Source organism: Gorilla gorilla, chromosome 13, assembly GCF_029281585.2.
Source record: "Gorilla gorilla gorilla isolate KB3781 chromosome 13, NHGRI_mGorGor1-v2.1_pri, whole genome shotgun sequence".
In the NCBI taxonomy this organism is placed as follows: Eukaryota; Metazoa; Chordata; class Mammalia; order Primates; family Hominidae; genus Gorilla; species Gorilla gorilla.
The window spans coordinates 134204746-134231729 of NC_073237.2; the positions used below are offsets into that span (position 1 = coordinate 134204746).

The following is a 26984-nucleotide window of genomic DNA, read 5'->3' on the forward strand; positions in this document are numbered from 1 at the left end:
AGGGGCTGCCCTGCTCGTTGTTTGGTGCTGAGCAGTATCCCGTTGGACACTAGGTACCTCCCCTATAGCTGTGACAGCCATAATCTTTCACCTGTGCCCCAGGCCGTAGGGTTCGCTTCCCTCCCAGCCAGCCACCTTGTTCAGCAAGACAGAAGGATCCATGTAAGCCTCACACCAAGGAGGCTTCTGGTCTCCACCTTCCCTGCCTCCTGTGAGCACCCAGGAGCGAACCAAAGAGAAGAGTGAGCAATGGGTCTGGTTCCCTGGGGCTGCAGCTTCCAGGCTGTGTCCTGCTGGGGGAGGCACTCACAGCTGCCTGGATTGCCTTTCCTTTCTTGAGTGACTTTGTTTTGTTTGTTTTCCTTAGAGCTAATCATTGCCTCCCCATTCATTTTTTTGTTTTCTGTGTACTTGTTATAAACCCATTCCCAAACTGATAGAATTGCATGTTTGTATTCTCAGACACGTCAAGTTGCTGGATCACATATCTTCACTTTACTCTTGTCTTGGTGGTGCATAACCTTTAGTTCTTAAGACACATTGCTCAGAAGATAACTATTTTGAGCCTTTGAATTCTGAAGTGTTCTCTCTCATGTCACGGACACTGTGGCCCTCCAGTTCTCCCCTCAGAGCTGCCTCCATCTTCCATGTTTTTTTTTTTTTTTTGAGATGGAGTCTTGCTCTGTCACACAGGCTGGAGTGCAGTGGCGTAATCTCTGCTCACTGCAGCCTCCTCCTCCTGAGTTCAAGTAGTTCTTGTGCCTCAGCCTCCCAAGTCACTGGGATTACAGGTGCTCGCCACCATGCCCGGCTAATGTTTTTGCATTTTAATAGAGACGGAGTTTCCCTATGTTGGCCAGGCTGGTCTCAAAGTCCTGACCTCAGGTGATCCTCCCACCTCGGGTTTACAGCCGTGAGCCATTGTGCCCTGCTGTCTCCCATGTCTTTGAGCATAATCGTGCTAGTGTCTCCCACAAACTCTTCTCTGTCTGCACGTCTCTGTGCTCCTCGGAGTCCTGGTCTTGGCTGGTTGGCTTCAGTTTCTTTCGTCTTAGCTCACCACAGGCGAGCACCTTGCTGGACGACATGGTTTTACCGAGGAGATGGGGGTGCTGGGGTCTTACTGAGGAGACAGGGGTGCCGGGGCGTTTTGGCTACAGCAGTGCTGTTCCCACCTTTGGACTTTGTCTGTTCATGCTTGCTCGGGCAGCGTCGGGCAGAGAGGGTGCCGCTGGGCAGGAAGGGAGGGGCCCTATCGGCAGACCTGAGCGGCAGAACAGCTGGGATGAGTCACAGGGGACCCCAACTTGGAGGCTTTTGTATCTCGCCCAGGAGCGGGGCCCACAGTGGAGCCCAGATCTGGTTTAAACCAGATCCAAGGAAGAGGAAGGAAGGGAGGGCATTCCCACAGCTGATGAAAGGCTAGCCCAGGACAGCTGCACACCCCGCTGTGTCCTAATAAGCCCACCATGCAGAGCCTGTGGGCACTAGGTATTAAATGGCGCTGAGAAAGTGCTACCTGTGTTCCACGTGATAATGGTTCTAAGGTTATATGAAGTATGATTTGTTAGCAGTGCATATGGAGTTATTTATGGTTAAAATGGCATCATTTTACCCCTAGGTACTTTGTTAAATATACCAGCACACCTCTCCAAGCACAAAAGGTTATAGGGGATGGCTTGAACGAGAAGGGAAAATACTGGTAATTTTTGAAATCAGGCATGGGCACATGGGGATACATTTTACTTTTGTCTCTATTTTTGAAAGTTTTCTTAATAGAATATTTAATAAAACAGCGAGACATTAAAAAAATAGGAAACCGTTTTGTAGCGGTGGGCTTGTGTGGAGAGTGGATAGTGAGCTCTGTGGCCACCTCTGCAGAGGATGACCCCTCACCTGCGCCAGGTGGGGTGCCTAGCTGCATGGACCTCATCTGAGGCTCCGCCTCGCCAGCTCTGTATTTACACCAGCTCAGCCCCTGCCACCAAAGCTGGCCCTGATTCTTTAGCCTTTCCAGGGTTCTGCCGGTGCGAACCCACCTTCAGGCAAGCAGGTTTGGGTTATCTCTACTTTGCGAAGTCAGTACCTATTTCAGCTGCTTTCTGTCCTGAAAGCACAGCCCCTCCCTGTGGTGGGCTCCTTTCTTGTTCTGGTCCCTCCTTCAGGATCCGGTCAGCAGTCGGTGAATCTGTGCTCTGCTGTGGTGGACCCGGGGTGCCCCTCCCACCCATGGTGACCTCAGTGGGACCACCCCTAATGCATCTGTGTTTTTCCCACCTTGTTAAAGGATTCTTTGTTTTATCTCTTTTTTCCCAACCCTAACTGGATCCCATTGTCATTTATTTGATATATCCTTCCCAGAACATCTCCTTCCTTACATTCTCCTGCCGTTCTGCCTAGACCCCTGACCCCGCAGCTCCGTTCTCTGTTTCCTTGTTATACAGCACAGAGCCAGAATCATACAGCATTATCGTTTTTATGATTGTAAAAATAATGCATGCCGATTGTAAAATAATCCAGATACTACATACATGCATGAATAAGAAAGTAAAATCACTTTTTATTCCAAAACTGAGGGAATCATTCTTAGTACTTTTGTATGTCCTCCTAGACTTCTATGTGTATAACCACATTGAATTTTTGAAAATAACTTGTTTTTCCTTTAATGTAAACATTTTTCAAAGTCAGTAACTACAAGTGCCCTGCAGCCACTGGTCCTGAACCAGGGAGTCACTGCAGAAGCATTTGGTGGTGGTGGTGTGGAGGGGGCATTTTTTCAGGATGTACATGCCCTGGTTCTACGCCTTTCAGGTCTTGTTCCATAGGTATGGGGTGGGGCCCAGACTGTCTTTTAAAAAAGTTGCCTGGGTGATTCTAATGCAGCCTCATTTGGGCATCGAGAAGTCTCTTGCTGGCTTCAGGGTAGGTCATTTATGCCACCTGAGCATGCCCTGCAGCCACTCTTCTGCAAGTAGACAGGTTGGTTGTTCCTACTTTTCTGTTATTGCAAAAGCTGGGTCCTTCTAGATACATGTTTGTGCACTTAATTATATCTTCAAGTGGAATCTTAAGAATATGTATTTGTAATTGATTCATGTCTCCAAGTTGCTTGCTGTGAAGTTTGGACAGAACTCACAGTGATGGTGTGTCATCTCTGCAGACCCCACAGACACCAGCTTTGCAGTGTGCCAGACCGAATACGAAGAATGTCAGAGGCTTTTTATGTTGAATTTCTTTGTGTAATTTCCTTTGGGGGGCATTTGTAGTTCTTCTTTAGTGAATTGCCACTCAATTATTTGCTTATTTTTTGGGGGGCTACTTCTTGTTTTCTTATTGGCTATCAGAGGACTTTCCGTAGCAAACCTGTAAGGCTTTGTCTGGTGTGCTGCAGAGTGCCTGGCATCCTGGGTGCCCTCAGTGCTTCCACCTCCACAGGTGCCTTCAAGTCCTGGTCCTCTCAGAACCCTCCAGTGACCATGTTCCCCAGTCAGGCCCCAGACTCTGTGTCCTGCTCCTCGCCCTGTGTGCAGGTTCCTCTGGCTGCCCCAGAATCCTTGGGGCTCCCACAGATTCATTGTACCGCTGCCCACTGCTGGCCTGTGATGGCCTGGACTGTCCTGCCAGGTATACGTTCATGTTTCCTGGATACCCAGCCCAGAACCCCTCTCACCCCAGAACATTCCTTGACTTCTGCCAGAGTTGAGCAGCTGGCCCTCTGGTAGGAGCATGTGAGTGGATATGGGCACACCTGGCCCACTGGATCTGGTGGATGTGGTCGTGTCTGGCCCCCTGAATCTGGTGGGTGTGGGCACGCCTGGCCCCCGGATCTGGTGAGTGTGGTCGCATCTGGCCCCCTGGATCTGGTGGGTGTGGGCGCGCCTGGCCCCCTGGATCTGGTGGGTGTGGTCGCATCTGGCCCCCTGGATCTGGTGGGTGTGGGCACGCCTGGCCCCCTGGATCTGGTGGGTGTGGGCACGCCTGCCCCCTGGATCTGGTGGGTGTGGGCGTGCCTGGCCCCCTGGATCTGGTGGGTGTGGGCACGCCTGGCCCCCTGGATCTGGTGGGTGTGGGCGCGCCTGGCCCCCTGGATCTGGTGGGTGTGGGCGCGCCTGGCCCCCTGGATCTGGTGGGTGTGGGCGCGCCTGGCCCACTGGACCTGCTCATGTGCCGCTGCCTCCTGCAGGTTGTGCAGATGATGGGCGTTTCCTTCTCTGGGCTCCCTGTTTGTCCCCCGTGCTGAGGCGTGTAGCAGGTGCTCGATAAGTGCTCGCAAAGCCAAGCTGGCCTTGCAGGGCTCGGCTCAGTCAGCCCACACCTGCTGAGCAGCTCTTGTGTGCCTGCACTGCCCAGCGCCTGGTGGGAGGGAATGCCGGCCTCTCGTGACTCTGACATTGACCACCAGTCTTGTCTGATTGCAGTTGGGCCGGTGCACAAACAGCGTGGTCAAGTATGAGCTGATGCGCCCCTCCAACAAGGCCCCGCTCCTCGTGCTGTGTGAAGACCACCGGGGCCGCATGGTGAAGCACCAGTGCTGTCCTGGCTGTGGCTACTTCTGCACAGCGGTAAGAGCCCAGTCTGGCAGCCTCTGAGTCCTCCGCAGGCTTTGCTGTCTGCTCACTGGTGCTGGTTCCTGTCCTGTGTCCACCTGCTGTCGGGTGGTCCAGCAGCTGGCCCAGGTCTGGTGTCCGTCTGGAGGTCTCCAGTGTTCACAAGCCCCTCACCACCGCTGTCGAGCCCCAGTGCCTTAGACACCTTCACCCCTAACCCCCATTTCCCTCCTCCCGCCTGGAAGCCGCTTTTGGAGATGACTAGGACGGTGTGACCTGGGCTTCCAGGCCACAGGAGGGAAGTGGGGGTTGGGGGTGATGGTGTCTAAGGCACTGGGGCTTGAGAGCAGTGGTGAGGGGCTTGTGACGTACTGGAGACTCCAGGTGGAGGCTGTTTTGAGGATGTTCATCCCCCATGACGAGGGTGTACTGAGGACATTCACCTCCCATGATAAGGGTGTACAGAGCACACAGCTCCTGGGAGAGGTGGCAGCACCTTGCTGTGCCCTGGGCTGTTTCTGCTGGGATCTTGGGTCATCAGTTACTTCAGTGTCAAACATCTGTGCTCAGCCGTGCCCAGGGCCCCCCGAGAATGGGCTGCTTCCCTTTGGAGCTCCCCTGTGTGGGCATCCTCGTGCATGTAGGGTGTGTGTGTGTGTGTGTGTGTATGTGTGTGTGTGTCTGCGCACACACACATCTGTGTGAGCCTCTGCCTGTACGTCTGTCTGTGTGCACCTGTGTGTGTGAGTGAGTGTGAGCTTCAGGCACCCAGAGATGCCCTGCTGCCCCTTTACGAACCTGGGCCAAGAGCTTCCACTTTTGTGGGATTTTCTTTGGACTTCACACCTTGCATGTCCTCCCCATCTTCAAACATCCTTTTTTTGGTTTTGCTACATCTGTTTATCTCTGGCTTTCTGCAAGAAAATGCTGTTCTTACGGCTGTGTGCCCCTCCTCGAGCCTCACCTGGGTCACCAAACCACATCTGCTGCGCACTGCTGGGCACTGGGGCAGCTCCACCTGCCTGATGCTGTGCCCTGAGGTGCTGTCATCTGTCCCTGTCCCTATCCGCCCTTCAGAGTAGGGGCCTTCTGGGTCCTTCTTTAGGCCTTCTCTTTGCGGGCAGCCTCAGCTTTCCTGGGCCTGGGTGGGTTGGAGGCAACCAAGTGACCTCTGTCTGGCTTCAGCTTGTTCTCTGCGGGGCGAGAGCACCACGGGAAGCATTGTTCCTCCTTCTTAACGATGCCTGGGGCCAAGACTGGACCCCACCCCGACCCATGGCTCACTCTGCAGACCGCCTGATGTGGGATGCGGTGCCAGTTTAGTAGTACTTTATTTTTCTAAATGTTAACCCCAATTGAAACAATTTTTTTTGTCCTCCCATTTTTAGGGTAATTTTATGGAGTGTCAGCCCGAGAGCAGCATCTCTCACCGTTTCCACAAAGACTGTGCCTCTCGAGTCAATAACGCCAGCTATTGTCCCCACTGTGGGGAGGAGAGCTCCAAGGCCAAAGAGGTGACGATAGCTAAAGCAGACACCACCTCGACCGTGACACCAGTCCCCGGGCAGGAGAAGGGCTCGGCCCTGGAGGGCAGGGCCGACACCACAACGGGCAGGTACCTGGCACAGGCTCTGGCTGGGCTCTCCAGTCGTCCACCTGAAAAAGTTTCAGTTGTTAACTCAACGTTATTGCTTCCTGCTGTTTTTTCCAGAAGTCTCTGAGCTGACGCTGATGCTTATGGTGATTTCTGACATTTAAGACTCTGAAATTCATTTATTGCCATTTGTGCATACGTTGCTCTCTTTCGGTTTGGTTATGTAGATCCATTTGCCTGTTTTGAACTGGTTTTCACAGTACCCCCATTGATGTAGCTCTGTGGTGTTTCTGTTGCCGGCACTGTCCTGTTGGTACACAAGCGATAGACGAGTGGTGGCTGCTGCAGTCTGTGGCCGAGTTCTGTGGTATTAAGGTTTGAAGGCCTTAGCTGAAGACAAAAAAGTCTAAAATAATTAGAAGTGTTCATATTAGACAGATACAATTGTCGTCCTGAAAGAGTCCAGTAGAAACAGCTGAAAAATTTTTAGAGCTCAAAAGAGTCAGTAAGAGGATCTGATAAGAAGAGATAGAAGCCGCTTGCCTTCTTCCTTAGCAGCAGTTCCCTGCCTGAGAATAAAATAACAAAAGAGACCCTTTCAAAACAGCAACAAAACTTGTTACTACCCAGCAGAACAAAGAACTTAAATGTGACACTAATATAAAGAAAATAAACTTCCTTGAAGATTATTTAAAAGAGACTCAAACTGTGGACATGTTAAGGCGATTCCTTCCTATTAACCTGGAAATTTAATGCACTTTGAATCAAAATTCCAGTGGGATTTCCTTTTGTTGGGGCGGGCAGAGGACTTGATAGATTCAGCTTGAAGCTCATTCATGAGAGTGTATTTGAACACGCTGCCCAGAAGTCTAGGAAAAGTTGCCCTAGTTTTCTCAGGAAATTTGGTTCTGAATCCTGAACCGTTAAATCCAGGGACTAAGCGGACAGTAAGCAAATCCACAGCTCTCACTTAGAAAACAGCGCACTCGGGCAGTCAGAGTCGGAACAGGCCGTGTTTCGTGTTTTCATAAACCTTTCCCCGATTTCCTCCCCTGAAGTGCTGCAGGGCCACCACTCTCGGAGGATGACAAGCTGCAGGGTACAGCCTCCCACGTGCCCGAGGGCTTTGATCCAACGGGACCTGCTGGGCTTGGGAGGCCAACTCCCGGCCTTTCCCAGGGACCAGGGAAGGAAACCTTGGAGAGCGCTCTCATCGCCCTTGACTCGGAAAAGTAAGACCTGACATGTGATTTCAGAGATGTCTCAGAGCCTGTTTTAATCTGCACCCTGCGTTTTTCCCCATGGTGTCACTTTAGCACTTCTCAGCTTTTTGATTAATGCTGTTCGTTAGAATAATTCGTATATTTTCACACTATTTTGGGAAATTATTGTAAATTACTGTCCTCTGCATTATATTAAGAGCAACCTCTGACACCTTTGAAGTCCTAAGTGAGGAGGTAGGTCTTGGTGAGCTTTGACAAACATTTCCTGGTTGCTATTGGCCCTGAGCTGCCCTTAGGTCATGAGAGCAGACACTGCTTCTGCTGCCTTGACTCCGTTTCCCTCCCAGGCCACACCCCATCTGTGCAATGCGAGGGCTGGGCCAAGGGGCCCTCCAGGCTTTCCCGACAGCTCACAAAAACCCACCCCTCCTCGTCCTCCTCTCAGCATTGCCCCACCAGGGAGGCAGACCAGACTGTGGCACTGAGGCTTGCCGTGCCTCCTCCCTGGATCTCCCCTCTGTCTGCCTCCAGCCTCGCCTCTGAGCCTGCTCTTGAAGCGACGGTACCATCTGCCGACGCCAGCAGGCCCTGCTCTCTGCCCAGACCCCAGACTGTTCCTGACCCACAGGCCCTGCTCGCTGACCAGACCCCAGACTGTTCCTGACCCCACTCTCTCCCCATCCCTTGGTGATTGTGTTAGTCTGCTTTTGTGTCAATATAAAGAAATGCCCAGGGCTGGATGATTTATAAAGAAAAGAGGCTTAATTGGCTCACGGTTCTCCAGACTGTACAGGAAGCATGGTGCTGGCATCTGCTCCTTGGGAGGCCTCAGGAAGCTACAGTCATGGTGGAAGGCAAAGCAGGAGCAGTAGCAAGAGACAGAGAAGGGGGAGGCTCCCAGACTCTTAAGCGACCAGATCTTGTGGGAACTGACTGAGCGGGAACTCACTCATCACCAGGGGGAGGGATGACACTAAGCCATTCATGAGGGATCTGCCTCCAGGATCCAGTCACCTTCTACCAGGTCTCACCTCCAACACTGGAGGTCACATTTCAACGTGAGTTTTGGGAGGGACTCAGGTCCAAACCGTATCAGTTATCAGCTTAGTCATCGAGTTAAGGTTTCAGAGCAAAAGTGCCGGTGTCCCCAGCTCTCACCGCCCAAGGCATCTTCCGTAGTGCGAGCTGTGCCCTCACTCGTGACCACGCTGTGTGGGCTCATCCTCGCTGGGGCTGGTCCCGGCTGTGCTGAGCGTAGATGAGGTTCCCCTGCATCCTGCGCTGGTTCTGTCGTTGTGTTGTGTAAAAGCCTCACAGTGCGTAGTGTTCTCCTGCAGTGACTGGGAACGCAGTTTCTTGTCCGCAGTTTTTACCATGAGATATCTCGACTGGTGGGTTTGCGCTTGAGCTTGTGGGGCTGGTGGGCAGACGTCTGCTGGGCCTTCCACCCTTCAGCTTCATGTGTGGGACGCGGAGCCCCATGAGCTTGAGGGGCTGGTGGGGAGATGTCCGCCGGGCCTTCCAGCCTTCAGCTTCATGTGTGGGATGCAGAGCCCCATACTGACTGTTGTCCTGTGCTTCCCACAGACCCAAGAAGCTTCGCTTCCACCCAAAGCAGCTGTACTTCTCCGCCAGGCAAGGGGAGCTTCAGAAGGTGCTCCTCATGCTGGGTAAGTGCCTTCCTGTGGCCCGGGCACACGCAGCCGGCCCTGTGGCACTGAAAGAAGCCGAGAGCAGTTGTTACTCCTTCCTCAGGAGGCTGGTCTTGTTTTGGTTTTCTGTTTCTGTGTCTCCGAGTTCTCTGATGAGTGAGAATAGGTTGCCCACTGGTGTTGAGGCTTTTTATGGTGTTCATATCCAGTTACGCAAGATACTAGAACTATTCTCTACGAAGTTCTAATTTGTAAAAAGGAATTGGTATGCGATTATTAAATCAAGCAGAAATAGAGATTAAGGAAAAGCAAAACTAGTGAGTTGTGGCGCTGGGACGTGTGGTGATGACGCTGAGATGTGTGGTGATGACGCTGGGACGTGCGGTGATGACGCTGGGACGTGCGGTGATGACGCTGGGACGTGCGGTGATGACGGTGGGACGTGCGGTGATGACGCTGGGACGTGTGATGACGGCATCACTGAGATGTGTGGTGATGACATTGAGATGTGCGGTGATGACGCTGGGATGTGCGGTGATGACGCTGAGATGTGTGGTGATGACGCTGGGACGTGCGGTGATGACTCTGGGACGTGTGGTGATGACGCTGGGACGTGTGGTGACGGCATCACTGAGATGTGTGGTGATGACATTGAGATGTGCGGTGATGACGCTGGGATGTGCGGTGATGACGCTGAGACGTGCGGTGATAACGCTGAGACGTGCGGTGATGACGCTGGGACGTGCGGTGATGACGCTGGGACGTGCGGTGATGACGCTGAGACGTGTGATGACGGCATCACTGAGATGTGTGGTGATGACATTGAGATGTGTGGTGATGACACTGGGACGTGTGGTGATGACGCTGGGACGTGTGGTGATGACGCTGGGACGTGTGATGACAGCATCACTGAGATGTGTGGTGATGACATTGAGATGTGTGGTGATGACGCTGGGATGTGTGGTGGTGACGCTGGGATGTGTGGTGATGACATTGAGATGTGTGGTGATGACGCTGGGACGTGTGGTGATGACGCTGAGACGTGTGGTGATGATGCTGGAATGTGTGGTGATGACGCTGGAATGTGTGGTGATGATGGCATCACTGAGATGTGTGGTGATGACGTTGGGACGTGTGATGACGCTGGAATGTGTGGTGATGACGCTGGAATGTGTGGTGATGACGGCATCACTGAGATGTGTGGTGATGACGTTGGGACGTGTGGTGATGACGCTGGAATGTGTGGTGATGATGGCAGCCGATGTCTCACCTGTGCTGAATGCAGCAGCTGTGGTGTGGACAAAGTAGGCTTCAGCTATAGGTATTTTATAACAGGCAAACCGATTGCATTAGATTTCTAATACCCAAAAGCATACTTGCTAGAGAGCCTTCCCAGTGATAATTTCGTCTCTGAGCTCATAGCTTTAGGCTTGATTTCTCTGACGTTCATCGTCTCTGGGTTGAAAAGGATGATTAAGAAGCCCTTTACTGGACAGTACGTCAAGTAAAAAGAAGTGAAACTATTTGCTGTTAAAGAAAGGTTTATTTATGTTGACCAGCAGTTTTAATCATTTTGTCATGGACTTCACAGGACACCTGTGAAGGTCACCTCACTGCTCCGTTGCTCACCGTCCTCTCAGACCTCCTGGGAATTGACCGATGCTCAGGCCTCTGTCCCCGGCCTTGCTTGCTCCCCTAGGGTGTGTCTGCCCTGGTCAGCCGCCTCACTGGGCCTGGGGCGGCCATGGCCAGGACGCACAGAAACACAGAAGAAACCTCAGAGTTAGAGCAGGGTGGTAAAGGGAAGAGCGTGCCTTGCCGAGTTAGTTCTGACAGAGGGACCTGCCTGTTCACTTCCGCAGGAGACTAGCACACTCAAGTCTCAAGTCCGGAGGTGGCTGTTTGTGTGGAGGATGGTCATTTGTGAGTGCTTGCCAGCCATCGTGACAGTCCTGAGCTGGAGTCTGTGGCTACATCTGAAGTCATTAATAAAACTGTGTTTGTTCACAGTGGACGGAATTGACCCCAACTTCAAAATGGAGCACCAGAATAAGCGCTCTCCACTGCACGCCGCGGCAGAGGCTGGACACGTGGACATCTGCCACATGCTGGTTCAGGTGCGGCGGCACGGCGCCCTCCTAGGGCTCTTCACCTGCTCTCTTTTATTTTTATCAAAGTAAAATAATACCACGTTCACGGTTCTTCCAGTGTAAGAGTTCCGTAGTGCTGTGAAGCGGACACAGAATCAGCTTTTCTGCCCCCGAGTCCTGCAGGTGGATCAGTGCTTCCCGCTGTTTCTCTTCCGGCATTTACCACGGCCTTTGAGAAGAGCATGCCGCCATTTGGCTGTTTCTTGATTTGCTTTCTTTGGTTTTGGTTTTGGTTTTGGTTCCTCACACTCAAGACGTCCCCCTGGGGGAGCCAAGCACTCGCAGAGGCACGGACGCCCCTCCCCCAGCCCCGTTGACTGGCTCCCATTTTGTTTAGATCAGATCGTGTGAGCATTTTCAAGCTGAACCACGTCGTCTACAGGGTATGTTGTGTCTGTCGTTAATCACTGGCTTGTGTTTCTGTTGGTTGAGTTGACTCTGCCACCTACTAATTTATTCTGAACCATCTGAACACTGCCTGCTTGTCTCTGGGTTCAGACACACGACGCTGTTTGTCCCCCTGTGACGCCCCTTCCCTGATCCCGGTGTTGGATCCCCTGTTTCTCAAGTGCCAGGTTTGAGTCTGGTGCGGTCTGACTTCTGATCCTTTGTGTGTGACCTATTATTTCTGGAGACTTTAGGAACTTTCCTTGAACCCCACTGGTCTGAAGTTGTACCTCATTGTAACGTGGGTCTTTTTAGATCCACTGGGGCATTTGGTGCATGTGCTGTGCCCTTTCAGTGCAGAAATACACACCTGTCAGTTTTAGGAGGATTTCCTGTGTGACTTCTGTGCCCAGGTCCTCTACCTGTCTCAGCTCTGTCCTGGGACTCTCGTAACTCAGGTGTGGAACCTTCAGGACCGATTTCCTGCTGTGGTCTGTTTTCTTGTCTTTTGGTTCTGCCTTCTAGGCAGCATTCTCACCTTCAGCTTCCAGCTCCTGGGGGATTCTTAACATGTGTGGTCACATTTTCAAATTCCAGTAATTCCTTTCTGCTCTTGGATAGTTCCTCTTTCAGTAGCCTCTTGTTCTTCCCGTATTTCTCTGATGGTATTATGGTTATTTTGAAGTTTTATGCTGCTGTGTTTTAGTTTTTCTTATCTAAAGGTTTTCCTCAAATGCCCAGTGATTCTCGTTTATATTTAAAGTAAACTACTAAAAAGCTGGTGGTAGCTCTTGCTTGCCGGGGGCTTGTCAGCTGTAGGGTGATCTGCAGGCCTGGCTGTTTTGTTGGGGCCCCCAGGCCCCACTGTCTGGGAAGGACCTGTCTTCTCGGACTGCACCTGTCTCTGCCTTTCTTAGGGCCAAGAAGGAGAGAGCGACGGGGTGCACCGTCTGCTGTGCCCACACCCACCCGCTGTGCCCACACCCACCCGCTGTGCCCACACCCACCCGCTGTCCAGCTGCCCGGAGTCATAACTGATGGTGTTTTGTTACTATTTGCCTGGAATGATTTTTCCCTCCTTTTATTCTGACCTTTTCCCTCGTTTTTGGATATATGTATTTTAAACGTAGAACTTGATTTTTATAAATTTAGTCTAACAGTCTTGGTATTTTAATAGGAACTTTTAGTCCTTTATTTATACCTAATGTCTTATATTGTAGTTTTAATTCCTAGCTGTCTTAGTCCATTTTCTCTAGCCATAAGAGAATACTTGAGACCGGGTCATTTATAAAGAAAAGAAATTTATTTCTCACAGTTCTGCAGGCTGGGAAGCCCAAGGTCGAGGGGCTGCCTCTGGTGACTTATGGTGAGGACCTCGTGCTGTTCCCGAGGAACCACGCCAGGAACCACGCCAAGAGGAAGACGCTCCAGCACAGCCTTGCTGTGAACCAGGCCGCCCACAGGGGAGCAGGTCCATTCCTGGGGGCTGACTCTGCCTTTCAGAGAGGCGTGGCTCCATCTTCACAGCCTCGCAGCCTCTTAAAGGCCCAGCCTCAAAACCTCACTGGGGCCCCCAGCCCCGGTAAATAAATTGCATTCAGACCATAGTGCCAGCCTTTTGAAGCCAATACTTTTTTGGTCGTTCGTGCATCTTTTGGATTGGTTTTATTTCGATTTTGCCGTTTCTCTTCTCTCTGGAAGTTACAGACTTTCCACTTTTTGGTCGTTCTTGCGTCTTTTGAATTGGTTTTATTTTGATTTTGCCATTTCTCTTCTCTCTGTGAGTTACAAACTTTCCAGTTTTTGCCCCAGTGGTTCCTGTCAGTCTCACATGCAGACTTGACTTACCAAGGTCAAGACTGAATGAGATGATGATGGGGGAGCCAAGCCCTGGCAGGGGGTGAGGGAGGGAGCAGCTGAGTGAACTGGGGTCCAGTAAGCCAGGGGTTTGTGGGGGGGCTCCTGGAGGCTGAGAGGAAAGTGTGCCGTGAGAAGCGCTGAGCCGAGGTAGGCACTGGGGGCACTGGGGGCCAGCTCCATGCAGGAGGAGCCACGGAGGCTGCTGGGTATGTCAGGGAGAAGCAGAAAAGGATTCAGAGACAGTGGGGTGGCCTCCAGACGAGTCATGTGGGCTGTGGTTCATGGTGAGACCATGAGGGAAGTGGCTGATCTGGTGGGAACAGGCTTGTGGGAGGGGGTGAGGTCAGGGAGTGGGGGGTTGGTCGTCCAGACACAGGCAGAGCTGGAGTGAGGGGTGGGCTGTTCAGGGCAGGAGTGATGCCAGGACGTTCATAGGTGGGGCTCTGAGGAAGAGGAAGAGAGCGTGGTCTGGAAGAGGCAGGAGCTGGTGTTGTGGGGCTCGAGAGCAGATGCTGGTGGAGGGCCAGGCATTCGGCTGGGAGGCCCTCTCCTCTCCTGGGAAGCCTAGTGAAGGGTATGGCATGATTCTCTTCTGTTGTGGATGGACCTGAATGGGGACAAGTGTGCAGAGCCACGTGGGGGAACGGACCAGACAGGAACAAGGGCTGTATGAGTGCTACCCCGATGGCCCCAGGAGCTGGGCAAGGCCATGAATGTGGGTGTGTGAGCCCGTGAGGGTGGGGTGCGCTGAGCCCGTGAGGGTGGGCCGTGCTGAGCCCCTGAGGGTGGGGTGTGCTGAGCCCCTGAGGGTGGGGTGTGCTGAGCCCCTCAGGGTGGGGTGTGCTGAGCCCGTTCTCCATGTCCACTGCTGGCTGTGGAGGCTTCTTGAAGACATTCCTCCTGTGCCTGGAATTCCAGGTTGCTGGTGGTTTTCCTCAGGTCGTGTAAGGAATGATGCCACTGTCTTCTGACTTCCATTCTTCCTTTTGAGAATTTAGCTTGCCACTCCTTTGAAAGACACTGGATTCTCTTTGGCTTTCTTTTTTAAATATTAAAATTAAAACCCAAAAACATATGGTTGCATCATGCATACAGAAAGGTCCTTAAAATGTAAACATCTGGTTAACAAATCATTCTACTCTGGCCCTGACATTCGCACCCCCGTGAGACGCAGCGTTGCTGGCTCCCTGGACACCTGGTGGACCCCTGGGTGCCCTCCCTGGGAACAGCAGCCGTTTCGGTCTCACCACCCTGCAAGTGCCTCGCATAGCAGGGTTCCGTTTGTTTGCTTTTAACCTTTATGCTAACTGAGTTGTCCAGCGTGAGTTCCTTTGTGTCTGCTTCCGTCAGTCAGGAAAACAAGGGAGTGTAGAAAAGGGACATGGCCGTGGAGCTGAGTGGCTTGGCCCTGCCAGGGCTCCCTGCTGACTGCCCGTGCTCTGTGCTTGTCTGAAATGTCGTCTTTGGGGAGGCCGAGTGAGGGGAGTACAGAGCTCTTCGTTCTGTTTAACAGCTTCTTGTGAGTTTAGTGCCGTGAAATAACATGATGTATTGGGAGGAAATCGTTATGTCCCTTGGTGCTGCGGTCCATGCAGTGCCCGGGGTCGGACCAGTCTGGAACTTCAGGTTAAATTCCTAGCCTGATGTTTAATTTGATAACCCGTCCTGCAGAACTTACTGTTGCTGGTCTTAGAGGGATTTCTATTTTTTCTTCCCCTTAGAATCTAAGCGGTTTTCCTGAGATTCTCCAGGAAGAGAGAGAGATTGGCTTTATCTCTAGTTTGCCCTGAATCCAAGGGTGCTGTTTCTCAGGGTTTCAGCATCTGCAGGGGTGTCTCACATCTCACACACACTCTTTGGGCAGGCTCTGGCCACACCAGTGAGGGCCTGTGGTGTCATCTCCCCTGGGCTCTGGTCTTGGTTGTGTGGAGTCATCTCCCTCCGGCTCCGGTCTTGGTCGTGTGGAGTCATCTCCCTCTGGCTCCGGTCTTGGTCGTGTGGAGTCATCTCTCCCGGGCTCCGGTCTTGGTCGTGTGGAGTCATCTCTCCCGGGCTCCGGTCTTGGTCGTGTGGAGTCATCTCTCCCGGGCTCCGGTCTTGGTCATGTGGAGTCATCTCTCCCGGGCTCCGGTCTTGGTCGTGTGGAGTCATCTCCCTCCGGCTCCGGTCTTGGTCATGTGGAGTCATCTCCCTCCAGCTCCGGTCTTGGTCATGTGGCGTCATCTCTCCCTCCGGCTCCGGTCTTGGTCTCATGTGGTGTCATCTCCCCTGGGCTCCCATCTTGGCCGTGTGGCGTCATCTCTCCCGGGCTCCCGTCTTGGTCATGTGGAGTTATCTCCCCTGTGCACAGACAGAGAAATCCATTGTGCAAAAAGCGTTTCCCTGGCAGCCGACCTGGAGTCCACCCCAGCCTTTCGCCGGTGCTGGGGACATCAGCGTTCTGGCTCCCAGGCTGGGGAGTGGCTCCGAGGATCGGTCACGGAGCCTCCTGGGTGTCCGAGCTGCCTCAAGCGCCCTGGGGTCTTTTCTGACTTGATCTGTGTTTTTGTCCCTGCGGAGTCGGGAGCTGTGCCTCCATCTGCTGCAGCTCTGGGGTGCTGCTGCCCTCTCTCACCTGCTGCCCTTCGGTGTCCTGGTCCCTCACGTTGCAAGATTTCATGCCGTGTCTGCAGTTTCTGGAGAGCACTGAGCAAGGTGCCACACGCTCCCATCCGAACTCACCACAGACACTCATGTTTTCATCGGTCTGCTCTTCTGTCATCTCTCATTAAAAAAAAATGTTGTAAACTCCTTTACTGTTATCTCCCCCATGCCCCTACCAAGACCACGTAGGGTCCAGTCTTGATTCCCTAACCCCTTTTCCTGAAAAGGTGCTACCTCCTTCCCAGGCTGCATCTGCCATTCGGTGACGGCTGGTGACGGATGGATGGGTAGTGGGCTGAGAAGAGGGGACTAGGAAGGGCTATTGCAGGCTCAGCCCTGCCTCCCACAGCCTTGCCTCTGGGTGTAGGGGAAACAGAGGCATGACTGACCAGGGCCAGGGCCGTGCCCAGCTGGGCCATGGCCACACGTGGGGTAGTTAGTAAACACCATGGACTCCCAGCAAGGCTGCTGCCTGGTGTTTCGAGGCTGCTGTGGTCACAGACAACCGCCTCGCCTTGGCTCCCTGGCAACAAGCTGGGGGTGGAAGCGGGAGGGAGGAGGGGCCTCTGTCTTAAGAGCCTCACAGGCTGCACCGGGAGAGCAGCCAGCCTGGGCCAGGGGCCGCCAGGTCCCCAGGGTGCCACCCAAACATCGTAGATGCTTTTGTTGGGTGGCACACCCTGGAAGAGGGCGTCTAGATCCCAGCCCTGGGGGCCCTCAGGTTTCAGGGGCCACCCCCCAGTAGGCAGAGCTGGTTGACGGTGGACATTGGGGATAGGAGGTGGGTGGGGGTGCCAAGGGCATTACCACATTGGGAGTGTAGATTGGCAAGTAGGAGGTGGGCAGCTGCCCCCAGAGGGAGGCCCTGTGTCCCCCACTGGACAGCCCCCCAGGAACTGAGGTGCCCTGCAGTAAGTGGAGAGGCCAGGCCCTAGGCTTCGGGAAGAGGGTTGAGGGCCTGATGGCTCCCGCTGGCAAAGTCTCCCCCTCCACTCTCGTGGGGCCAGGAAGGGGGCAGAGGGGCCACAGAGGCCTCTCAGAGGAGGGCAGGGGTGGGGTGGTCACTGCCTTCTCCCCACTGCACCCCGTACCTGCCTGCAGAAGCTGGGCTGCTCTGTGGCACCAGCCCTGGCCAGGATGCTCCTCCCTGGAGTCCCCTAGCAGGGACTGCATGCTGAAGCCATTGCTGGGCGGTGGCAGATGACCGAGCGGCTGATAGGACTGGCATGCAGCACTCAGGGGGCCCAGGACGTTGGCGAAGGCTCCACCCGCACCGCCTTCTGCCAGCGCCTCAGCCGGGGTGAGGCTCACTCAGGTGTAGGGAGGTTGCAGGTTTAGGGATCTTGTAGGTGAAAGGAGGTTGCAGGCGTATGGAGGTTGCAGGTGTAGGGAGATTGCAGGTGTAGGGAAGTTGCAGGTGTAGGGGGCCTTGCAGGTGCAGGGATCTTGTAGGTGAAGGGAGGTTGCAGGTGTAGGGGGCCTTGCGGACTTAGGGGGCCTCACAGGTGTAGGGGATTGCCGCGCTGCAGGTGTCTCTTGTCCCCTCGGGGACTGGGAGAGCGACTGTGCCTCTGGGCCTGCAGGCTGGAGTCGCTGCGGGCCCAATGCCTGGGAGGCTGACTGCGATGGGTAGCCGTTGGCGGGGAGTGCGCGCGAGCCTGGGAAGTGCGCCGTCCGTCAGAGCCTCGCGGAGGGTGAGCGGCCGGCGGCTTCGACCTTGGAGTCCCAGGCTGTGTGGGACTTGGTCAGTGTCAGCCGCTCCGCTTGCGGTGAGGGTTTGGGGAGCGCGTGGGAGGTGGGTCCTGCTCCGCGTCTGCGTGGGGTCCAGGATGCAGCTGGATGGGGGGCGCGACCTGTTTCTTGGCGCTGGCAGGTCTGTTTGGAAATGCCGCCGCGCAGTTGTCGCTTTGACTCTTCCTTTTGCTCCGCTGCTTCCCTCCACTCTTAGAGCTTTCTTGGACTTTGTCTCAGTGCCCTGTGTTTTCATGGGCGGGGTCATTTCCTTCTGCTTACCCGGGTCCTGGGTGCGGTGTGGGTCTGTGAGGGCTCTGCGCTGGGGAGCCGGCAGGCTCCCGTTTCCTATGGGCCGCCGAGAGCTGCCCGAGCCCTCCTTCCCGGGGAAGGACACCCATCCTCCCCTATGCTCCGCCCGAAGCCGTCAGCCCCTCCTGCCCTTGCACTCGGGTCTGTCTGCGCTTCCGCCTGCGCTGCCGGCCTGGTGCTAGCACAGGGGCGTTCGGTGGCAGCCTCTCCATTGTGGGTGCACCCTCTCTTCTTTCACCAGGGTTTTTGGGGTCTGGGGGAGCAGCCTCTGTATGCTGAACGTGCGGGCAGAGACACAGCTCCTCTGCACAGCACAGGCCTCGCTCTCTACCTCGTTTTGTGTTTTTTTAAGCTTACTATTTGTTAAAAACTAGCTGTCGTAGACTTCTGACGCTACTTTACCTTCAGGTTTGGCAGCCGGACCTTGGCTTTGAGCTTTGGTGTTTGAAGTCAGCCATGGGTCACTGCCCTCGCTGTGCACCTCCAGGCCTCAGCCTTTTGACCTCTGACCCTTGCTCTGTGGACCCTGCGTTCTCTTTGGGGAAGCCCAGCTCCTTCCGGTCAAAGTCCCCTGAGCCTCTCACTTGCCCCTCTGTTTTGTGGTTTTTTGTTTTGTTTTGTTTTGTTTTTGTAACAGAGTTCACTCTTGTTGCCCAGGCTGGAATGCAGTGGTGCAATCTGGGCTCACTGCAACCTCTGCCTCCCAGGTTCAAGCAACTCTCCTGCCTCAGCCTCCTGCGTAGCTGGGATTACAGGCGCCCAGCACCACGCCTGGTTAATTTTTGTATTTTTAGTAGAGATGGGGTTTCACCATGTTGGCCAGGCTGGTCTCGAACGCCTGACCTCAGGTGATCCACCTGCCTTGGCCTCCCAAAGTGCTGGGATGACAGGCGTGAGCTGCCGTGCCCGGCCTCTCCACCCCCTTAGCCGTTATGAGTTAGCCTCATTTTCCATATAGACCATTCTAGGGCGGTTTAAACATTCCTTATTTAATTGTGTTACTTTTGGTTTTTAATTACTAATAGTAAAAACAATACTATTTTCAACGTTTTTTCATAATGTTTATGTTATAAATTAAATACTAGGTCTTTGTCATCTAAGAAGTTTTTCCTCATGGAGAAAAGGTTTCAACAGCCAAACAGCTGATTGGCTTTTAGCACACAACCAATTTTAAAGTTGAGGGCTTCTTAAGTTTCAGACCAAGAAAAATTTACCTGCCAGTTAATTGGTCTTTCAAGTTTCTCCATTTATTTGGAAAAATGGAAACTGTTCCGGAATGCATGCTACTGGAAATCAGGATTTTCTACTAATTTTGGCGAGTACTGAATCAGCGAGAGGATGCTGTGTGGCCTGGCGGGGTGAACCGGCACCTCCCTCCTGCCTCCTCTCTGCTGAGGGGCCCCTCCCTCCCCTTTCTTTGTCTGCATTAGAAGGTTGTCACTGTCCTCCTCATTTCTAAAGGTGTTGTCACACTCCTGAGCTATAAACATTTTCTATCAAATTACCTTAGAAGTGGAATGAAATCTAGCAGAAATATTCTGCTTAGACTAAAGGTTTGATAGTAATAGAATAATTATGTCTTTGAATACGTGTTTAGAAAACTCAGACATTGTTGGTCACTGAAACAGTGCAGCTCTCTTTTTTTGAGTGTGGAAGCTTGTAAGTCACTTCTCCCCAGGCGGTGGCTACCGTCACAGCCCTCCCATACACCTGAACTGTTGTTTCACTAGGCGGGCGCTAATATTGACACCTGCTCAGAAGACCAGAGGACCCCGTTGATGGAAGCAGCCGAAAACAACCATCTGGAAGCAGTGAAGTACCTCATCAAGGCCGGGGCCCTGGTGGATCCCAAGGTATGTTCCCCTGTCAGAATCAACGTCCTAGTGTGTGTGTAGACGTTTCTCAGAAAGCTGAGCAAGGGACATGCTTACTGACATCTCCAGGACTTGGGGCCTTCACACACTGACCCAGTTGTCCAGAAATAGTTCCTTCATCTCACTTTGGTTACCTGGTTTATTATTAAAAACTACTAGTGAGCGCTCACTCTCTACAGAGCCTGACAACAGACAGGGGAGCGAATGACGGGTTTGCTGTGCAGAAGGTGTTCGCCTCACAGTACATCGTCTCACTCTGTCTTCAGCCCAGAGCAATTAGGCAAGAAAAAGAAATCAAAGGCGTTCACATTGGAAAGGAAGAAGTAAAACCGCCTCTGTTCACAGATGACATGTTTTTATATGTAGAAAATCCTAAAGAATATGCAAAAATATTGTTAGCTAACAAAACCAATTCAGCAAAACAGGATAAAAAATTAACAAAAAAATCAGTTGCATTTCTATATACTTCGAATGAAGTATTCAAAAAAGAAATTAAGAAAACGGTTTCATTTACAGTAGCATCAAAAAGAATAAAATACTTAGGAGTGAGTTTAACCAAGAAGACAAAAGACTTGTATTTGTTAGTTGAAAACTAACAAACATTGCTGAAAGAAATTAAAGAAGACCTGAATAAATAGAAAGACATCCCATGTTCACAGATGAGAAGACTGACTGTGGTTAAAATGGCAGGTGCCACCCAACAGCCTGTAGAGTCCATGGAGTCCTTACTAAAATCCTAACAGCTTTTTTGTTTTTTTGAGACAGTCTTGCTCTGTCAGCCAGCTTGGAGTGCAGTGGCACAATCTCGGCCTACTGCAACCTCCACCTCCCAGGTTCAAGCAATTCTCCTGCCTCAGCCTCCCTAGTAGCTGAGATTACAGGCACGCGCCACCATGCCTGGCTAATTTTTGGTATTTTTAGTAGAGACGGGGTTTCACCATGTTGGCCAAGCTGGTCTCGAACTCCTGACCTCAGGTGACCCGCCCGCCTTGGCCTCCCATGGTGCTGGGATTATGAGCATGAGCCACCGTGCCCAGCGCTAACAGCTTTTTTTTTTTGCAGATACAGAAAACCTCTAAAGTTTATACGGAGTCTCAAGAGACCCAGAGAAGCCAAACAATTTTGTGAAAGAACAGAGTTGGAGAACTCACACTTGCTGATTTCAAAACTTACTATATACGGCCACAGTAATGAAAACAGTGTAGGACTGGCATAAAGACAGAAATAGAGACCAATGGAATAAAATAAAAAGCCCAGAAATAAATGATTGCATATATGGTCACTGATTTTTGGCAAAGGTTACAAAGACCATTCAATGGGGAAAAGACTGTCTTTTCAACAGATGGTGCTGAGACAGCTGGATATCCACATCCAGAAGCGTGAGGTTGGATCCTCATCTAACACTGTATTCAGAAATTAACGGAAAATACAGCCGGGCGCGGTGGCTCATGCCTGTAATCCCAGCACGTTGGGAGGCTGAGGCAGGTGGATCACCTGAGGTCAGGAATTCAAGACCAGTCTGTCCAACATGGTGAAACCCGGTCTCTACTAAAAATATAAAAATTAGCCGGGCGTGGTGATGGGTGCCTGTAATCCCAGCTACCTGGGAGGCTGAGGCAGGAGAATCGATTGAACCCGGGAGGCGGAAGTTGCAGTGAGCCGAGATCACGCCACTGCACTCCAACCTGGGTGACAAGAGCGAAACTCTGTTTCAAAAAAAAAAAAAAAAAAAAAAAAAAGGAAAACGTATGTGGATGAAAGGCCCATACTTAAGAGCTAAAACCAGAACACTCTTTGAAGAAGACATGGGGGGAAAGCTTTATGACACTGGATTTGACATTGATTTCTTGGATATGATACAAAAGCATGATCAAAGAAATAGACAAACTTGATTAAAATTAAAAACATTTGGCCCTGGGAAATGATGTGCAGCCGGAAAGACAGCCACCCCCTTGCCTGTCACGCACACACGTTCGTAGGGAACCTGGCACTAAACCATCTGTAGATGACCTGCTTCTGGGTTGGGGTTTCATGCGCGGCAGAGCAGCTCCCTCAGTACGATCTGTTGAAAGTCAGTCCCCGATCCAAGGGTTTGTAAAGATAATAAAAGGTTTTAAAATGGGGAAAAATAAATAAACTTTTGTACATCAAAGATTACGACCAATAGCGTGAAAAGACCACCTACAGAATGAGGAAATGTATTTGCAAATTATCTGATAAGAGGTTTTTATGCAGAATGTATAAAGAGGTTGTACATCTCAACAACAACAGAAAATTAAACAACCCAATTCAGAAATGGGCAAAGAAGGGGCTTGAATAGCCATCTCTCTAAGGAAGGCCCACAAGGGCCATTTCCCACATGAAAAGGTGTCCAGCATCACCAGCCACCAGGGAAGCCAAATCAGCCACAGGTGAGATGCACCTCAGAGGATGTGGCAGTATCGGAACTCTCACGCGTTGCTAGTGGGGATGTAAACGCTGCAGCCATTGTGGAAACCAGTCTGGTGGTTCCTCAGATTGCTAAGCATAGGATTACGCTGTGATCTGTAGCAACTCCACTCCTAAGTGTATACCACAGGCATGCAAACCAGGAACACAAACAGATCTTCATACAACAGTGTTTACTGCAGCATTGTTCACAGTAGCTGAAGGACAGAAACAACCCAGATGTCTCAGCAGATGCCTGCGTCAGCACATTCAGTCCATCCATACGATGGGATGTTACTCAGCCATAAAAAGTAATGAAATTTTGACCTATGAACAGCATGGATGGACCTCGAGGACATTCTGCTGAGGGAAAGAAGCCAGGCACAAAGACAAATCCTGTACGATGTGACCGATAGAAGCCATCAAGAGTAGTGAGATTCATAGAGACAGAAAGTAGACTGGAGATTCCCTGGGGCTGGGGGATGGTATTTTGCTTCATGATTGTAGAGCTTTGTTTTGGGTAATGAAAAAGTTTTGGAAATAGTGGTGATTGTGAATGTGTTTAATGCCACAAAACTGTATAAAATGTTTTAAATGGCAAGCTTTGTTATATATTACCATAACAACGTTTAAATTCTTAGTCTTTCATATTAATACACATTTTTCCAACAACAAAGTGATCACACTCCTCATAGTAATTCAACTCCTGCCTCATGTCACATTAAACTTTCACTATTTTCTCATTAAATATTATTCTGTGAAACACCTAAATGGCTGTATCAATTTATGATATAATTTTACCATTTTTAGTCAAATTTGAATATTTAATATTTATCTTATTTTCAATTTTTATTATAAACAATGTTTCAGTAAACATTTTTATAGTTAAATATTTGCACATTAGGCTTCTTTAGGACAGATTTCTGGCTGTAGAATTGCTAGATCAAAGTAAGCAAACATTTGGCCAGGTTCAGTGGCTTGCTTTTGTAATGCTAGTGCTTTGGGAGGCTGAGGCAGAAGGATGGCTTGAGGTGAGGAGTTTGAGATCAGCCTGGACAGCATAGTGAGACCCCGTCTCTATAAGAAATGAAAAATTAGCTGGGCGTGGTGGCATGTGCCTTTAGTCATAGCCCCTTGGGAGGCTGAGGCAGGAGCATCACCTGAGCACGGGAGTTTGAGGCTACAGTGAGCTGGATTAGCACCACTGCACTTTAGCCCGGGCGACAGAGTAAGACCCCATCTCTAAGAAAAAAAAAAAAACTAGAGAAAAACAGCACATTACATCTAGACAGACAACGTTATGAAATATTACTGACTTCTCATTTGAAACCAGGGAGGCAGTTTTTATTGTGCTGAAAGAAGCAAAGCCAAAAAAATGTGAACCCAGAATCCTACATCCAGTAAACGTACCCTTCAGCGAATGATGGTGAAATCAAACATGTTCGGGTAAAAAAGCCAAAGGCAGATAAGCTTGCTTGGAATCCTGAAGCTTCCAGGAGGAAAACTTAGCGCGTTGGGAATGAATGAGGGGCACCAGATGGCGGATATGAAGACATTTTTCTATTTAAATTTCCTAAAATGTGAGAGGTCATTTAAGCTCAAATAATGTCATAAGGTGGAGTTTAGACACGTTCGGAAGCACAGTAAGTCTTCACTTACCACTGTTGACAGGTCCTTAGAGCATGCGACTTCTTCAAGCGTTGAAGCCAGTTTACCACAGACTGATTGATCTAAACAAGAGTGAAGTTCTTCTGCCGTATTCCTGGTCACAAAAACATCGGTAAGCTTCCAAATCAAGACCAAAGTATTTCTAATATTAAACAGTGAAATACATGTGCGCTGTACAGACATTTAAGAAACATTAATACAAACAAGATAAATATTTACCCAGTTATTCCAGGTCAGGGTTGTGAGTGAACAGAGCCTATTCTGGCAACTCAGGTCACCTGGCAGGAAACAGTCCTGGGCCAGGACACCATCCTATCGCAGGGTGCACACACACACACACACACACACTCACACACACACACACTCACACACACTCACACACTCACACACACACACACACACTCACACACACACACATAAACACATTCACTCAGACCAGGACAGCATAGACACACCCATTCATCTAACATGCGAGTCTTTGGGATGTGAGTGAAATTGAGGTACCTGGAGAAAACGCACACAGACACGGGAGGACGTGCAGACTCCACAGACAGTGGCCCCGGCTGGGAGTGGTTTTTGTTTGTTTGTTTTTAACCTCATCAATGTTAACAAAACAACGCTGAATGAAACGATCCTGTTGAAGACCTGCTGTGAAATACAGGATAATAACTACCCAAAGGAGGGCAGTGTGAAAGCGGAATCACACTGTTGTAAAGGTATTTTATTGTGGGAGGTGGTACAGTATTAATCTAAGAAGACCAGTAAAGACGAATATTGTAATCCCTGGAGAAAGCACCAAGAAAATAAAACAAATAGAGCTTTTCAGGAAAAAAAAAACTAGTAGAGGAAGTAAAATGTAATACTGAAAAACTGTGCAACTAGAATGCAGGAATAAAAGCAGATGGGACAAATAGAAAACAAACAGCAGAGCGACAGACGCCAACCTCACCCTGTCAGTAATTACGCTGCAGACTCGCTCTCATCCTAAAAGGCAGAGGTTTGTCTGACGGCGTCGAAAGCGAGAACCAGCCATGTCTTCCTGCAGCGCTCTCGCTTCCAACACGAAGACGCCAGCCGGGCTGGGGAAGCACGCTTGCACGTGGCAAGCAGGTGAATCCGAGGAGAGGCAAATTACGAAGCCTGGAAGACCACAGAGGCCGCCTTTGTGATTCCAGCACGGGGAAGCGTCTTTTAAGACACAAAAAAGCACAAAAATGATTGACAAAGTTAAGTGCATTAAAATTTAAGAATTTCTCTTCAAAAAGGTGTCACAAAGGACACGAACAGGCAGTCTAAAAACTGGGGGAAGATTTTGCAATGCATCGGCCAAAGATTAATATCCAAAAATATAAAGAACTACAAATGAGGCCAAGTGCGGTGGCTCACGCCTGTAATCCCAGCACTTGGGGAGGCTGAGGCGAGTGGATCATGAGGTCAGGAGATCGAGACCATCCTGGCTAACACAGTGAAACCCCGTCTCTACTAAAAATACAAAAAATTAGCTGGGCGTGGTGGTGGGCGCCTGTAGTCCCAGCTACTCAGGAGGCTGAGGTAGGAGAATGACGTGAACCCGGGAGGCGGCATTGGCAGTGAGCTGAGATCGCACCACTGCACTCCAGCCTGGGCGACAGAGCCAGACTCCGTCTCAAAAAAAAAAAAAAAAAAAAAGAAGAAATGAAACCACACAGAAAAATAGGCAAAGAACATAAACGTGCAGTTCCCAGAAAAAGAAATACATGCGTATGACCAACAAGCAGGTGAAAACACAGGACTGAGGGACCGTCTTACAGTCACTGAATTCCATACAACGTAACAGGTGGAAAAGACTGACAGGGGCGGGACATAGAGCAGCAGGCAGGGTCCTTACTGGTGGGGCGCGGGGACTGCAGGCTGCCCGGCAAGCAGGGCCTCACACCAGTAGGGTCTGTGATGTGTCTGCAGATGATATACACTGTGATCTTGAGAATTTAAAAGGGTGTAAAAACATCATTTATGGATATATGTAGTAAAGGTATCGAGATCCGTGGGAATGATGAGTAACGAATTCAGGATAGTGATAACTTCTCGGGAGGAGGCAGGAAAAGAAACCAGACAGGCGCTGTGTGGGGTGTCCCTTGGGTGGGGGTGGGCTCCAGTGTCTTGAGCTTCTGTTTGTGTGCCTGCAGACCTCACAGCTAGCTGCTGTCACTGAACCCGACAGAAGCCTTTCCTTACCTGCAGCCCCGCTCTTTGCCACCTTCACGTCTATTCCCACGGGGTTCCTTTGGCCGACTCTCAATCCCCTCACCCCCCCCACTCTGCCGCTCCCAGCCCTGCCCTCCTCCTGCCTGGTGTCTTGCTCTTGTGACAGCTGGCCTCCTTCACTAAGCTTCCTTTGCTGGCGTCTGTCTCTCACCTGCTTGATTCAGAAGTGCTTGCCCAAGGTCTCTGCCAGGTGCACCTGCTTCTGTCCTGAATTCTGTGACAGTCTGCCAGCAGTTAGGAGATTGTCGGCTGCACTATTCCAGCGATTAAAGACACTTGAAAATTAAGGCCGACCTTTAACAACCGTGCATCATTTTGTATTCATAATAAAGTTACAATTCTGAACACTAGCCGTGTGGGAACCGGGTGTGCTGGCTTTCCTTGAGAAAGGTGAGCATGCCGATTTAGCCCCAGCTGGGGGAGCAGTATGTGCAGTGATGCCTGTGAAACTCTATGACTGCTGCACGGACTCCACCAAGATAAGGGGAGAAAGGTAATGAAGGAACATGGTTAAGTGGAGACAGGAACAGGGGAGCAAAGCAAAGCAAACACCTGAAGGGAGACGGTGGTGGAGTGCGTCCGCGGGCCTGTGCGAGGAGCGCAGGCAGGAAGAACCCTGTGTAAGGCGCGTGGATGGCGCAGCGCTGCGGGCGGCACCGGCTCCCCTGCCTC

At 51.2% G+C, this 26984-nt stretch overlaps 2 protein-coding genes across 20 annotated transcripts in view; one reads left to right on the forward strand and one right to left on the reverse strand.

Moving 5' to 3' along the window:
* Positions 1-26984, forward strand: part of EHMT1 (euchromatic histone lysine methyltransferase 1) — a 223349-nt gene that overhangs the window by 156921 nt on the left and 39444 nt on the right. For 14 of the 19 annotated variants that reach the window (XM_055350313.2, XM_055350316.2, XM_055350314.2 and 11 more), the window contains 6 exons: positions 4419-4562; positions 5936-6162; positions 7200-7373; positions 8952-9034; positions 11027-11133; positions 19830-19952. In XM_055350313.2, the coding sequence (XP_055206288.1) occupies positions 4419-4562; positions 5936-6162; positions 7200-7373; positions 8952-9034; positions 11027-11133; positions 19830-19952 (858 nt within the window). Of the gene's footprint in view, positions 1-4418; positions 4563-5935; positions 6163-7199; positions 7374-8951; positions 9035-11026; positions 11134-12868; positions 13161-19829; positions 19953-21035; positions 21238-26984 lie in introns of those variants that run through there. The other 5 variants (XM_055350322.2, XM_055350328.2, XM_055350325.2 and 2 more) reach the window with 3 other exon arrangements.
* Positions 9028-17778, reverse strand: LOC115935786 (zonadhesin-like). Its single transcript, XM_031014496.3, has 2 exons — positions 17148-17778; positions 9028-10304 (listed from the first exon to the last, which is right to left on the reverse strand). The coding sequence occupies exons 1-2, from the start codon at positions 17227-17229 to the stop codon at positions 9331-9333; spliced, it is 1056 nt and encodes a 351-aa protein (XP_030870356.3). The 5' UTR covers positions 17230-17778; the 3' UTR covers positions 9028-9330.